This window comes from Artemia sp. Qi Xiang Cuo, chromosome 8 (assembly GCF_049724085.1).
Source record: "Artemia sp. Qi Xiang Cuo chromosome 8, ASM4972408v1, whole genome shotgun sequence".
In the NCBI taxonomy this organism is placed as follows: Eukaryota; Metazoa; Arthropoda; class Branchiopoda; order Anostraca; family Artemiidae; genus Artemia; species Artemia sp. Qi Xiang Cuo.
This window is the reverse complement of record NC_142801.1, coordinates 131,389-143,825: the sequence shown is the minus strand read 5'-3', so window position 1 is coordinate 143,825 and position 12,437 is coordinate 131,389. Positions and strand designations below refer to the sequence as shown.

General features: G+C 32.1%; 1 protein-coding gene across 1 annotated transcript in view; it reads left to right on the top strand.

Moving 5' to 3' along the window:
* LOC148949045 (sialin-like) overlaps positions 1 to 12,437 on the top strand; it is a 31,856-nt gene that overhangs the window by 18,011 nt on the left and 1,408 nt on the right. The window contains exons 3-7 of the mRNA XM_089093601.1: positions 1,709 to 1,796; positions 3,135 to 3,235; positions 4,768 to 4,917; positions 9,335 to 9,467; positions 11,154 to 11,309. Of these exons, the coding sequence (XP_088949727.1) occupies positions 1,709 to 1,796; positions 3,135 to 3,235; positions 4,768 to 4,917; positions 9,335 to 9,467; positions 11,154 to 11,309 (628 nt within the window). The remainder of the gene's footprint in view (positions 1 to 1,708; positions 1,797 to 3,134; positions 3,236 to 4,767; positions 4,918 to 9,334; positions 9,468 to 11,153; positions 11,310 to 12,437) is intronic.

The window sequence follows — 12,437 nt, the reverse complement described above, 5'->3', positions numbered from 1 at the left end:
CAGAGGGGGGGGGGGTAAGACATCTTGCTGAATTATTAAATATAAATGGAAATTCAGGGATTTATTTTTAAAAAGAATAAAATAAAATTAAAAAATGATATTCTAATTATTAAAACAGATTGCAATTGATTAAATCAATGCTTATGATGTAACTGTATATGAAAGATAGCTGTGTAAAAATATTTAAGAGTGAGTCCAATAAGCACAAAAATATCTTCAGGTGAAGTTAAAATGTTTATATTTTCATTTAGCTTGAATTCACTATTTTAGATTTAGTGAGGATGTAAGATCACGTTTCAGTATGTCTTGAGAATTTAAAGACTGTAAATTCAGTTGTTTGTAAATTTTCAGAGACATTCAAGAATATTACTCCATTAGTAGAGAATAGCAAAAGAAACTATTTAGCTTATGTTTTTTTGTGAACACTACAAAAAAATTCTGATTAATGTATAAGATAAATATTCCCTGTACCTTTCCTGCCCCCCTTCAAAACAAAAAACGAAACAAAAATCGTTTTCAAAACTTTTATCTTGATCCCCGAGCCGAGAGACATTATTGGGCATTCCTAGGAAAGTATATAAATTTTATTTACACCTTATCAAGGCCGTACCCAGAGGGAGAGCTTGGGGGATTTGAACCCCCCCCCCCCCCCAATGTGTGTCGGACTCATAAAAACGTAACAAAAAATGATATAAAAAAAATTTTTATGAGTTTTTGAGGTTTTTTTGTGTGTAAAACCCCCTTCGAAAATTTTTTTTTCAGTAAAACCCCCTCCGAAAAAAAATCATGGGTACGGCCTTGCACCTTATTATTTTACCCACTATAGTTAGAAATACTTACTTTCCTTCAGGCTTCAGACAATACAAAACAGAAATTCTCGTTGACTCTTTCTCAAATCCTGCTGACTCTAAATGTGCTGAATCAATTGTTTTCTGATTAATGATTTGCTAGGTTTTATGGACACTTACTAATTATATAAGACAAGGTAATGGGCCAAGTTTTGGAGCTTACGTGTATGCTAATTTATTGGAGCAATTTATATCTGAATTGTTTTTTTGATTCGAAGGGGTATAAGAATCCTTCCGTTCAATGCATATTAAATTCCAGTGGCACGCGTAGACAAAAACCTAAATAAAAGAAATCACTCTTCATATTAAATTATACTAAAAAGTGTCTAGTTGAATTATGATTGGATGCTGTATAGGCATTTCGTGTAAACGCGACCAGGGATAATTTTAGGGAGCGACTTTTGGCTCTACCTCTGTCATTATCAATAATTGATCGGATTTTTTTTTTAGTAAGAATTAGATAGGAAAAAATTGACTTGCCTTTGTCTTGAAAAATTTAGTCATATATTGCCGATCAATTATTCGTTGTAAAATATTTTAACAAGAAATTACCAGTATTTATAAATATTTTTATCATTCTCACCATGATCAGTGTTGGCAATTCGGAATTAAGAAATTTGTCTTGATAATTTTATCAGAAGTGAATCCTTTTGCACTTTGAAATGCGCGTTAGGGGAATTAGAACCTGATAGCGCCCCAATATAGGCCAAGTTATATCTTTCATAATCATGAATTCTGAATAAAGAAATACACTTAACGAGCTTAGAAATAAAATGTCTGCTTAGATAGACGCACATCATCGTGTGCTTGCAAATAGTCTCTTCATTTTCTTCCCTAAAAGTACTTATTTGTTTTTACAGGGTCCATCATTCCCGTCTATGCACCCGATGATAGCAAAATGGATTCTACCGAATAAGCGCAGCACCATTTCAGCCCTGGTTTATGGAGGTAATTATATGTTTACATGCTATATAAAATTTTTTTTCACTTAATAGAATTAGAACTTAGAGCTATTTTGAGTCTTCCAAATATATTATTTGTTAATTTTTCCATATGAATGGCCAAAGGAATAAGTATATCTATATGTTTTTACTCTTGTTTTTTTTTTGTCCCAGAAACACCAACAATCTTAACTCAAAATAAAGAATATATACTCACTCCTTAGCTTGTTCATCAAAAGCCTCTTTCATTTATAATGTCTTAAATGAATGTAATTTCTTACATTTATTTCGGCTTTTTGCTGCTCGGCTATATTTTTGCGGTTATGCCTATAATTATACATTTTAGAAAGTAAAAGGAACCTCAAGGATCTATCCTTGGTAGCAAAGACAGGTGAAGTGCTAAACCTTCCCATTTTCTTGTGATTCTACCGGATTATATCAAGACAGGCCGTGAAAATCCTTAAGTTTAAGGGGTAATCAAAACTAAAAACCGGAAATAATTTGATTTTTTTTTACCTTTATGTAAGTTAAAATTAACTTAATTCATCTTTTATTTTCCGAATATATTATAACCTGATGCTTTATAACAGGTTTTGGTGTGACGACGAACAATAAAGATTTAACTGCTACAAAAACAGTAGTTTTTGCAGCATCACAAAGTAAAAAAACGTTACTTCTTAAAAAACAATCATCTCTAAATGGCTTTTTGACACACTTTGGACCAAAAGCGTTGTTTTGTGACATAAATGTTAGAAAACGCCACCAGTAGAGCATTATCTTTACTAATTTTAGTCGGGCCTAGAACTTTTAATTAGAGTTCAAATTAGCCTATCTAAGATCATTGGCTGAATTTGATGATTCTCGAAAAATGATAAATAAACAAACTTTCGATATTTTCAAAAAAAATCCCTAAATTCGACATTTTTGCAGATAGGTGCTTCAAAGCTTCAAAATAAGATCTCCTTTCTAAGGCTCTTTACTTTGGATGGGTGGTTTTGAATCTATTTTGAACTTGTTAATTATCTTTACATATTCAAAATCATGAGGAAAAACCAATTCTTTTATTTCCTGGGGCTTATAATTTCAATTATAGCATAATTACTATTTGCCCCCACTGGTTTATATGCATATTAACCCTTGGAAAAATTGGATTGCAAAAAAAAAAAAAAAAAAAAATGCTTAAAAATTAATACTTTGCGCTTTTTTAAATTTTATTAGGATTTTGGTGGGTAATTCTAGATGTCACGGGGTGGGAGGCAGACTTTCTTGTCTGTATTTTAAGAGACAAACTTTAGGCTTCGTCGAGTACTTGTTTACACTTGGCTTTGAAATTATTCTTTTTTAGGTGCTGAGCTTGGTACGGTGTCAGGTCTTCTGCTAACCGGTTTAATTATTGAGAATATTGGTTGGGAGGCCGTGTTTTATGTTGAAGGCTGTTTCGGTGTCGTTTGGGCCGCCTTCTGGCTGTTGTTAGTTCATGACAATCCTGAAGAACATCCAAGAATAAGTGAAAAAGAAAAATATATATAAAAACAGAAATTACAAAAGATGCACATGTGTCACACAAGGTAAAGCGTCTTTTAAAATCTTACGAACTTTTTTCGGTACTTCTGCGTTATAAACACTCTTTTATATTCTACTAATTTGGTTAATGCTAATTAAATAAAATAAAATAGGACGAATATATAATAGTTTAGAAACAAATTTGGGCTATATTTTTGTACATTACGGGGGTGGTGGTGGTGGGGGGCAAAGCAGAACATATGTTAAATACGTAACCTAACCTAGGTACCTCCCCCCCCCCAAACCCAAAAAACAACACTTTAAATATCGAATACGCAATTAAAACCACGCTATGCATCTACAACAGTGTGTTGAATCATGTTGAATAACGCAGAAGTACCCTTTTTTCATAAGAAAAGAAAATTAAAAAAATAATGTAAAAGGGAGGATCATTTTTTTTTAATATAAATACTTCATTAATCCTAGTTTATTAACTCATTTTTAACTGGACTTTTGGGTTAAAGATTTAAACTTATGGAAATTATGCAAATGACCCATGGAAAAGAAGAACCCAAAACCAGATGAGGGGGTGAAACCTCTCATTTATTACTGAGATGATAGCTCATTTTGAACAATTATGCTTTATTTTGATAATCAAAAAGGACTAACTAAGTTCTTTTTATCAAAGTATTGTTCAACAAAGGTCAAACTATTATTTAAAGACTTGGGTTTGAGCTGAAGGTAGGTTTTTGCCACATTAAGGATACCACAGGGTTTGAAATTAAAAAGAAATAGAAATTGAATTAAAAACAGAACAGAGAACAATTTTTTTTTTTTTACAGAACACAGAACAGGGTCGGTTTTTTTTTTACAGTATATAAATTATTGTAGAGCATATTTTTTTTAACTTCTTTTTTAAAAAAGTTTTAGTTAAAAAGTTTAAAAAGTAAAATACATCTAAACAACGTGTTTAAGCACACGTATGCTCTTACAGGGTTATGCTTAAAGCACAGACCTATGAAACAATAGCGTAAAGAACAGGGGGCCGAGGAGGATGCAGCCCCCTTCCAATATGAAATAACTATGTTTGTTTAAGTTATCATGTCACTCTTACTATCATTTGATTTTTTTAACAGAGGTAGATATAACTTTTATGTTAATTGCAACCTGCATAAATATAAGACCTATGTTGACAATGTATGGGATAGCTAATTGTATTGGAATACCTATGTTACATGACTAATTGATTTTGATTAAAATATGTTTTCAAATCTCTTTTCTTTATGGCTCTTTTTTGTTCAAAATCGCGTATTTCCTCTCATTTCACGTACTGTTTGGGTAAGTAGAAACACTCTGAAATTATTTGCTAATATTCGGCTGAAAAAAATATTTAAATCCACTTTCAAATGTTTTCGATAAAATTATTGGCAATATGGCCTTTAATTGCCAAAATTTTGAGAAAATTATCTTTTTAGGCTTTGCCTATACCGTGGAAGTCTATTCTGACGTCCATGCCATTCTACTCAATTTTGATAGCCAACACTGGTCACGATTGGGGATTCCTCATCCTTCTAGTGGACCTGCCAGTATATCTGAAGACTATCTTTGGCTTTGACATCAGAAGTGTAAGTTTTTTTCTATTTTCGTCTGTGCTGCTCCACATAATACAAAAATGAGTGACAGGTGCTTAATTCACTTTATATTGTTTTTGTGATGTAATGCCTTTACTAGGTCTACTAAAGAGCTTAATACCCCAGAGTAAGTTTAAAGGACAGAAACTTTTTCTAAACTTAATTGTGTTTTTAGTTGTTATAGTTGTTGAACTGTTAGTTATAAAATTTTTTATAATTGGTGCCAAATTAAATGCTCCGTTTCTACTGCAAGTCCATCTGCCTTTCATTGGGGAGAGGCCACTCTTAAAGAATAAAGAAATTTTCAAACAATTCCCAAATTTGAAGATAAAAAGAATATTTCGGTTTTCTTATAAAACCCAGTTTTTATACGAGTTTAATTCAATACTAAACTAAACTATGCCTGGTTTGTCTTATTAAATTCACAGTTCTAAACTATGAATGAGTGCATTACTAATTTGTTTTACTTTGGTTGAAAGTAACCCAACTACTTCATTTAGAATGACTTGTACTAAAGCAGAAACATAATTATAAATATTTTATTGGTTAAACAAACAAAAAACCCATTTATTTAGATTACAAATTGTTCTTCTCTTCATAAAAACTGTTGATAGTAGTTTATTTTAGATTTTGTAGCCAGTTTAATAAATCTGATATTTTTTTGACTTTTTAAACTTCTGAGAAAATAGTAATTTTCTATTTTTTCTTACGTTGGCTTTAGTATTTTCCCTCACTTAAAAGAATAGTTTGAAATTCGAGACCTGACTTAACATTATTTGTGTCATATATTGGATGTGCCAAAAAGTAAATAAAAGATTTAAGAACATAAGGAAAGCAATTAAATGATGAAAATATTTCTATTTTTTGTTATGCTTCAGCTGGGAATTGACGAAGAGTTTTTACTGTGCCCCACAGAAAAGCTTCGAATTCTAAGTTTTTTGAATCAATCTATTTGCAATTAAATTTGTTTAAATTTTCCACATCCAACTTCTACATTTTCAGACTCCAATTTCTAGTTTCACACCCGATTTATCTTTTTATTTTCTATTCAAATGTTAATTCCAAAGTGCCAACTCAGAGTGTCCCATCAGTGTCATTAAAACCTCAAAATAGTTCGTTTTTTCTATATCTCATCATCACCGCAATCATGAATTTTTCTGAGTGCATTCTCACAATAATTGTGTACATATATATCTGTAAATTTCTATCGAAAATGACGCTATAATCTCTTTTGAAAATTACTGTGCTGCATTTTGCAATGTGATAAAACAATCTAGATAGATCAAAACTTTTGGAAAATTCGTTTCACCTCCCAGAACCTATAGCAATTTTCAAAAATCGTCTGCTGCATGGAATTACAGACTCTTGAAGGTTGAAGGCTTTGAGCGCAAGAAGGATGAGTTTCAAAACACCATTTATTTGTTCACAAATTAGTTAATTCCGAGCTTTTATAAAACTTGGGGATTGCTGTAAAATGAGTCAAAGGCTCTTAATAGCTTTGTGTTACATGCTACGCATCGCGAAAGAAAAATTACAATGACAATAATACATAGTACACCAAATGACAATAGTACACCAGGTTTCTCGGATTCTCGGATAATGTGAATCTGATGGTGTGATTCTCATTAAGATTCCTTAATTCTTAGAGGATGTTTCTCCCTTTTTTTGAATATCTAGGCGAACTTTCTCATGCTCGTATCTTTTGATTTGTACAACCAAACTTAATGGATCTTATATATTTTATGTATGTATTGATATCATAAGTTTTTGAGTTCAGTTGCTATTGGGCGGAGTCGCTCTTTACTTACAGGTCGTTAGCACAAACCCTCTGAAAAAAAAGATAAAATTTAAGATGAATTCTACTTGGGGCTGATTGTCCCTTCTCATAAAATGAATTTAATGAAGACATTATATTAAATGATTTAGTAGAACACAATACTTACATCAAACAGTTCGTGGTAACGAACTGTAAGTAAGGAGCGACCCGGATCAATGGTAACCGAAACTCTAGAAAACGGGTTTTTGATACCAATAGATATATCAAAAGAATCAAATTTCAATGCTGATTTCAAATATATAACTTTCATCAAGTTTAGTGCTATCCATCAAAAGTTACGCGCCTGAGAAAATTTGGCTGATTTTCGATAAAAGGGGGAAAGACCCCCTAAAAACTATAGAACCTTAATGAAAATCACACCATCATATTCAGCGCATCAGAGAACCCTACTGTAGAGGTTTCAAGCTCCTATCTACAAAAATGTGGAATTTTCCCTTTTTTGCCAGAAGAAAGATCACGTGTTTATTTGTTTTTTTTTTTTTTTTTTTTTACCAGGGGTAATCGTATCGACCCAGTGGTCCTTGAATATTGTGGGTGGGTTCATGGGAACGGGAATTAAAAGTTATAGTGCCCTTTTTAATTGACCAAAAAAATTGAAGGGCAACTAGGCCCCCTCCCACGCTCATTTGTTTCCCAAAGTCACCCGATCAAAATTTAGAGATAGCCATTTTGTTCAGCATGGTCGAAAATATGGTAAAAATGTCTTTTAGGATGACTTGATCCCCCAAAGTCCCCAGGGGGAGGGCTGAAAGTTATGAACTTTACTCAATGTTAACATATAGTATTGGTTATTGGGAAGTATACTGACTTTTTCAGAGGAGATTTTTCTGGTAGGTAGGGGAAGGAGAGGGTCGGGGGCTATATGGAAGGATCTTTCCATGAAGGAAGTTTTCATGGGGGAAGGGAAATTGCCATGAAGGGGGCGCCGGACTTGCCAGCATTATTTATTGGTTATTGGGAAGTATACAACCATTTTCAGGAAGGATTTTTTCTGGTTGGGGGCGCGCCCCTCGAGGCGGCGATGACACTAAAGAAGATTTTTGTGGAGGATGTTTCTTTGGGGTAAGGGACATTTCTATGAAGGGGGCGCCGGATTTCCAAGCATTATTTAAGAAACGATCAGAAGTTAAATAAAAAAACAAGTTTTTTCAACTGAAATGTAAGAAGGAATATTAGAACTTAAAACGAACAGAAATTATAACGTATGTGAGGGGGTTGTCCCCCAAGTAAAAAACACGCTCTTTAAGCTACACTTTTTTTTTTAGTTCTTTCAAAATAGCTATCTATTCTAATTAAAAAGACATTGTTATTAAGGGGTTTGTTAATCAAATTTTTTTTTAACTTTTAACGTAAAGTGCGTGGTATTGACTAAGGGGAGAACCCCTTCATATACGTAATAACATATACGTAATAAAAAAAAACAATAAAAAAAAACAAGCGATACGGCTCAATAGTAATCGAAACTTTTAAAAACGAAATTTCGATGTCAATAAATGTATCAAAAGAATGTATTTATAATGCTGATCCTAAATATATAAATTTTATCAAGTTTAGTATTACTCATCAAAGGCTACGAGCCTGAGAAAATTTACTCGATTTTTTAAAGAGGGGGGAAACATCCCCTACAAGTGAAAGAATTGTAATGAAAATCACACCGTCAGATTCAGCATATCAGAAAACCCTATTACATAGGTTTCAAGCTCATATATGCAAAAATCTGCAACTTTGTATTTTTGGCCAGAAGAAAAATATATGAATATAGTAGTTAGTTACGTAAGTTAATTTGTAAAGACATCCATTTAGCAAAAGAAAAGTAAAATTTTTATGCAAATAAAAGCTGCATCAACTAAAAAACGATCAGAAATTAAATAAAAAAACAAGTTTTTTAAACTGAAAGTAAGGAGCGACATTAAAACTTAAAACGAACAGAAATTATTCCGTATATGAAAGGGGCTGTCCCCTCCTCAACGCCTTCCTATTTACGCTAAAGTTTGACTCAGTCTCACAACTTTATTTTTTGAAAAAATAAAAAACTTTAACGTAAAGAGCGAGGCGTTGAGGAGGGGACAGCCCCTTTCATATACGGAATAATTTCTGTTCGTTTTAAGTTTTAATGTCGCTCCTTACTTTCAGTTTAAAAAACTTGTTTTTTTTATTTATTATTCTAAAAACTCACACTTGACTCTGCAATAATGGATATACCTTTTGAATTGATTTACAACTTACATCACCCTCCTAACAAAAAAGAACTTAAACAAACATTATTAAAAATCAAATTGTATGGCTAGAGTATATATGATTCTTTTCTCTGCTTGTTTTGGTTATGGTCAGATTGAGAATTTTCCCAGGCCTTCTGACGGAGAAAAAGCTTCAGGTTTGATAGATTGTAAAGTTAGGGGAGACGGATAACCTTTAAATATCCAGACCCATCATTAAGGCATAACCACAACACGGCTTTTGGTAAGCCAATACAGTAAGTATAGGCCCCGCCTTCCCAAAAAATATTGTTCGTGGTAATAACGCTAAACCCTAGCCATTTGATTCGTTCATTGCTTAAAGAATTTCCTATTTTAGAACGCTATTATCCTGGCTCTACCATATTTCTTATCATGGATCTCAACTTTGATACTCTGCCCATTCGCTGATCTATGCAAAAAAAGGAAATGGCTGTCCACCGTTGCAGTACGAAAGATATGGACACTTATTGGTAATTCTGCTGATATTACTTAGTCTAAATTTCGAAGTTATTTATTTCTTATCAAACTTTGGTTGAATATTCATTTTGTTTAGGGTTTTGTTTGAAGGATTGTGAGTGTAATGACTTAGTTTTATATATTGGCTTGTTTCGAGTCTGAAGATTAGAAGGAGGTTGCATGAGGAAGGGAAATTCCTAATCTCAGTAACTAGTCTGTCTATTCTCAGTAAGTCTAGACTGTCCTGCTGCCGCCCCCCCCCCTTCTTTGAAATAAAGAACACCAAGCTAGGAGAACTGTTTTCACAGAGAAAGGAAGAAAGCTTAAGGAATATGTTTTTCTTTTTACATAATACTGTTTATTTTTCCTAAGTATTAAAAGTTTTTTTATTTTCAATGCAATTTTTTTTAATCTTAAATTTTCAGGTTCAGGTTCATACACTTTTATTAACAAAAAAACAACTCATTGTGACAAAACGTCGCACTAAAGCAAAAAGATGCTTGAAAAAACTACCGGTCGTATATCATGCATGCCAATTCAACACACCAAATGAAATGAAAAAAGGGGATAACAATAATAATAACTGAAATTAATGATAAATATATAATGGCACAAAATATAAAAAAATATTTTGAACTTAAATAAAATATTTAAATAATACTTAAATAATACTTTTTATTTTTCCTAAGTATTAAAAGTTTTTTTATTTTCAATGCAATTTTTTTTTTTAATCTTAAATTTTCAGGTTGGATATCATGCATGCCAATTCCACACACCAAATGAAATTAAAAAAGGGGATAACAATAATAATAACTGAAATTAATGATAAATATATAATGGCACAAAATATAAAAAATAAAAATAAAATATATAAAAAAAAAAAAAAGCCTTCTCTCGAACCTATAACACTGCCAAATTCCTCAAAAGAAATGATTTTTAATACGGGTTTTAAGTTGCGGCACACTTTCAGCTTGACGAACAGAATCTGGGAACGAATTCCAAGCTGACGGGCCCATGTGTCTGGTCACTTGACTCGCTCTCGTTGTGTTCCGTGGCTCAGATGCAAGACTATCCGCACTCCTAGGCGAATAATCGTGATAAAACGAATTAGGGTTAAAAATATTCATAAAAAAATCCGGTGCAAGACCATTCAGACACTGAAATACAAATACTCCAATTTGATAATCCCTTATTTCACCAACCTTTAAAATTTTAAACTTTCTAAAAAGTGATTCAGTGCTATCAATACCACGATCATGCCTTCCAATCAACCTTATAGCCTAATTCTGCAGAACTTGAACTCTTCTAAAATTGCAACTAAAATTATTCGCCCAAATCAAACAACCATAATTTATATAAGGCGCTATTAATGAAAAATACAATAAAAGCAGAATTTTCCAAGGTAAAAATTTTGAAAACGGTTCAGAACTCCAAGGCCTCGCGCCAGCTTGCATGCTATGATGTCGAAGTGTTTTCTCCAACTCAAGTTTCGATCCAGGATGAATCCCAGATATCGGATCTCTTCGACTTGTGAGAGCGAAAATGATAGCTATCATTTTTTTTTTTTTGTGGTTTCTAGTAATTTACAAGGCATTCACCAATTGTAGTGAGGCTAGAAATGAATTTAAGGAATCAAGAAATTAGATTTACACTTATGTCAAAACAAACGTAAAAAAAGTATAATTTTTTTTATCTTTTAGGTCATTTAGGACCAGCACTATGCCTCTTTGTTATGGCAGGTGCTGGATGCAATATTCAGTTAATTATTACAATGCTGATGTTATCACAAGTTGTTGAAGCTGGAAATTACGGTGGCTGGCTCATTAACCATATTGATATAGCGCCCAGTTTCTCAGGTAGTTTGGTCCTCTGTTATTTATTTTTTTTTGTTACACCTGCGCTTATGTTTCTTGATCGGAATTTTACAAGTAGGCTACTGTCAAGCCTTAAACGTTATTTATTTAAAGTGCCGTGTACATAAGAAAATCTTTTGGACCTTCTACCCATTTCGAGCTAATACCTAAAGCGAAAAACTACTGTTTTCTGTGAGGGTTTCTTTCAGTTGTTTAAAAATTATGAAACTTTTAGGGCAGTATCATCGTTTCCGTCAGTGTCAACACCCTGCGAAAATAAATACGAGAAATAAGTTAGATAAATTTCACAATGCTGTTTGTCTGTTAATATATATAAAACTATAAAAAACAATTTAAAATTCTTTCTTTCACAACCATTTCTTTCTTTCTTTCTAGTACCCTTTTCAACGCTCTTTGACTGTGAAATAACTTCATTTAATTGCTCTTTCCTCTTGGAATTAATGTTCATTTACAAAGAAAAAAAAGTTGAGAAAATCCTTTTATTGGTATTAGTTCTGTACGGCTAGCTTATTTACATGTCTAAAAGCTCCTAGAAATAATTTTAATGTTCATACGAAACTGAATTACTTTTAAATATCTAATTGATTCATAAAATGAATAGATTTAGTCACCTCTTTAACTTAGTATATTAATTACTGATTGGTTTTAGATGTTTAAAAAATTAAAAATATCATTTTTTCTAAAGTGTTTTTTATCATTTTTATTTTGCTTTTACTCTTTCTAACATGTTTTCACTTATTTATTTTTTTCTTGTTTTTTCTTTATAGATGATTTCTATTTTTATTGTTGTTATCTGGTCTTACGTTAATTCCACTTCCTGTCTTGTCAGAATTTTTAAAATTAGTAAGCATCTATTGGAAATCGAATGTTAGTTTAATTATATACATTTTGTTCCTCTGCAATATACTGTCTATTTTTTACTCTGGAATATCTACATCGCCTTTTCTTCCTTCCCTCGGTTTTTTTTTATTTTTTTGAGAAGTTTGAAAGGATTCCTTTTCGATTGAATAGTCATATAAGGTCGTAGAGAGTGTATATTTTATTTTGTTTTCAATTAGCCTGTTAGGTAGATTGTATATTAACACTAAGAATTGTTTTTGCTTATAGAAA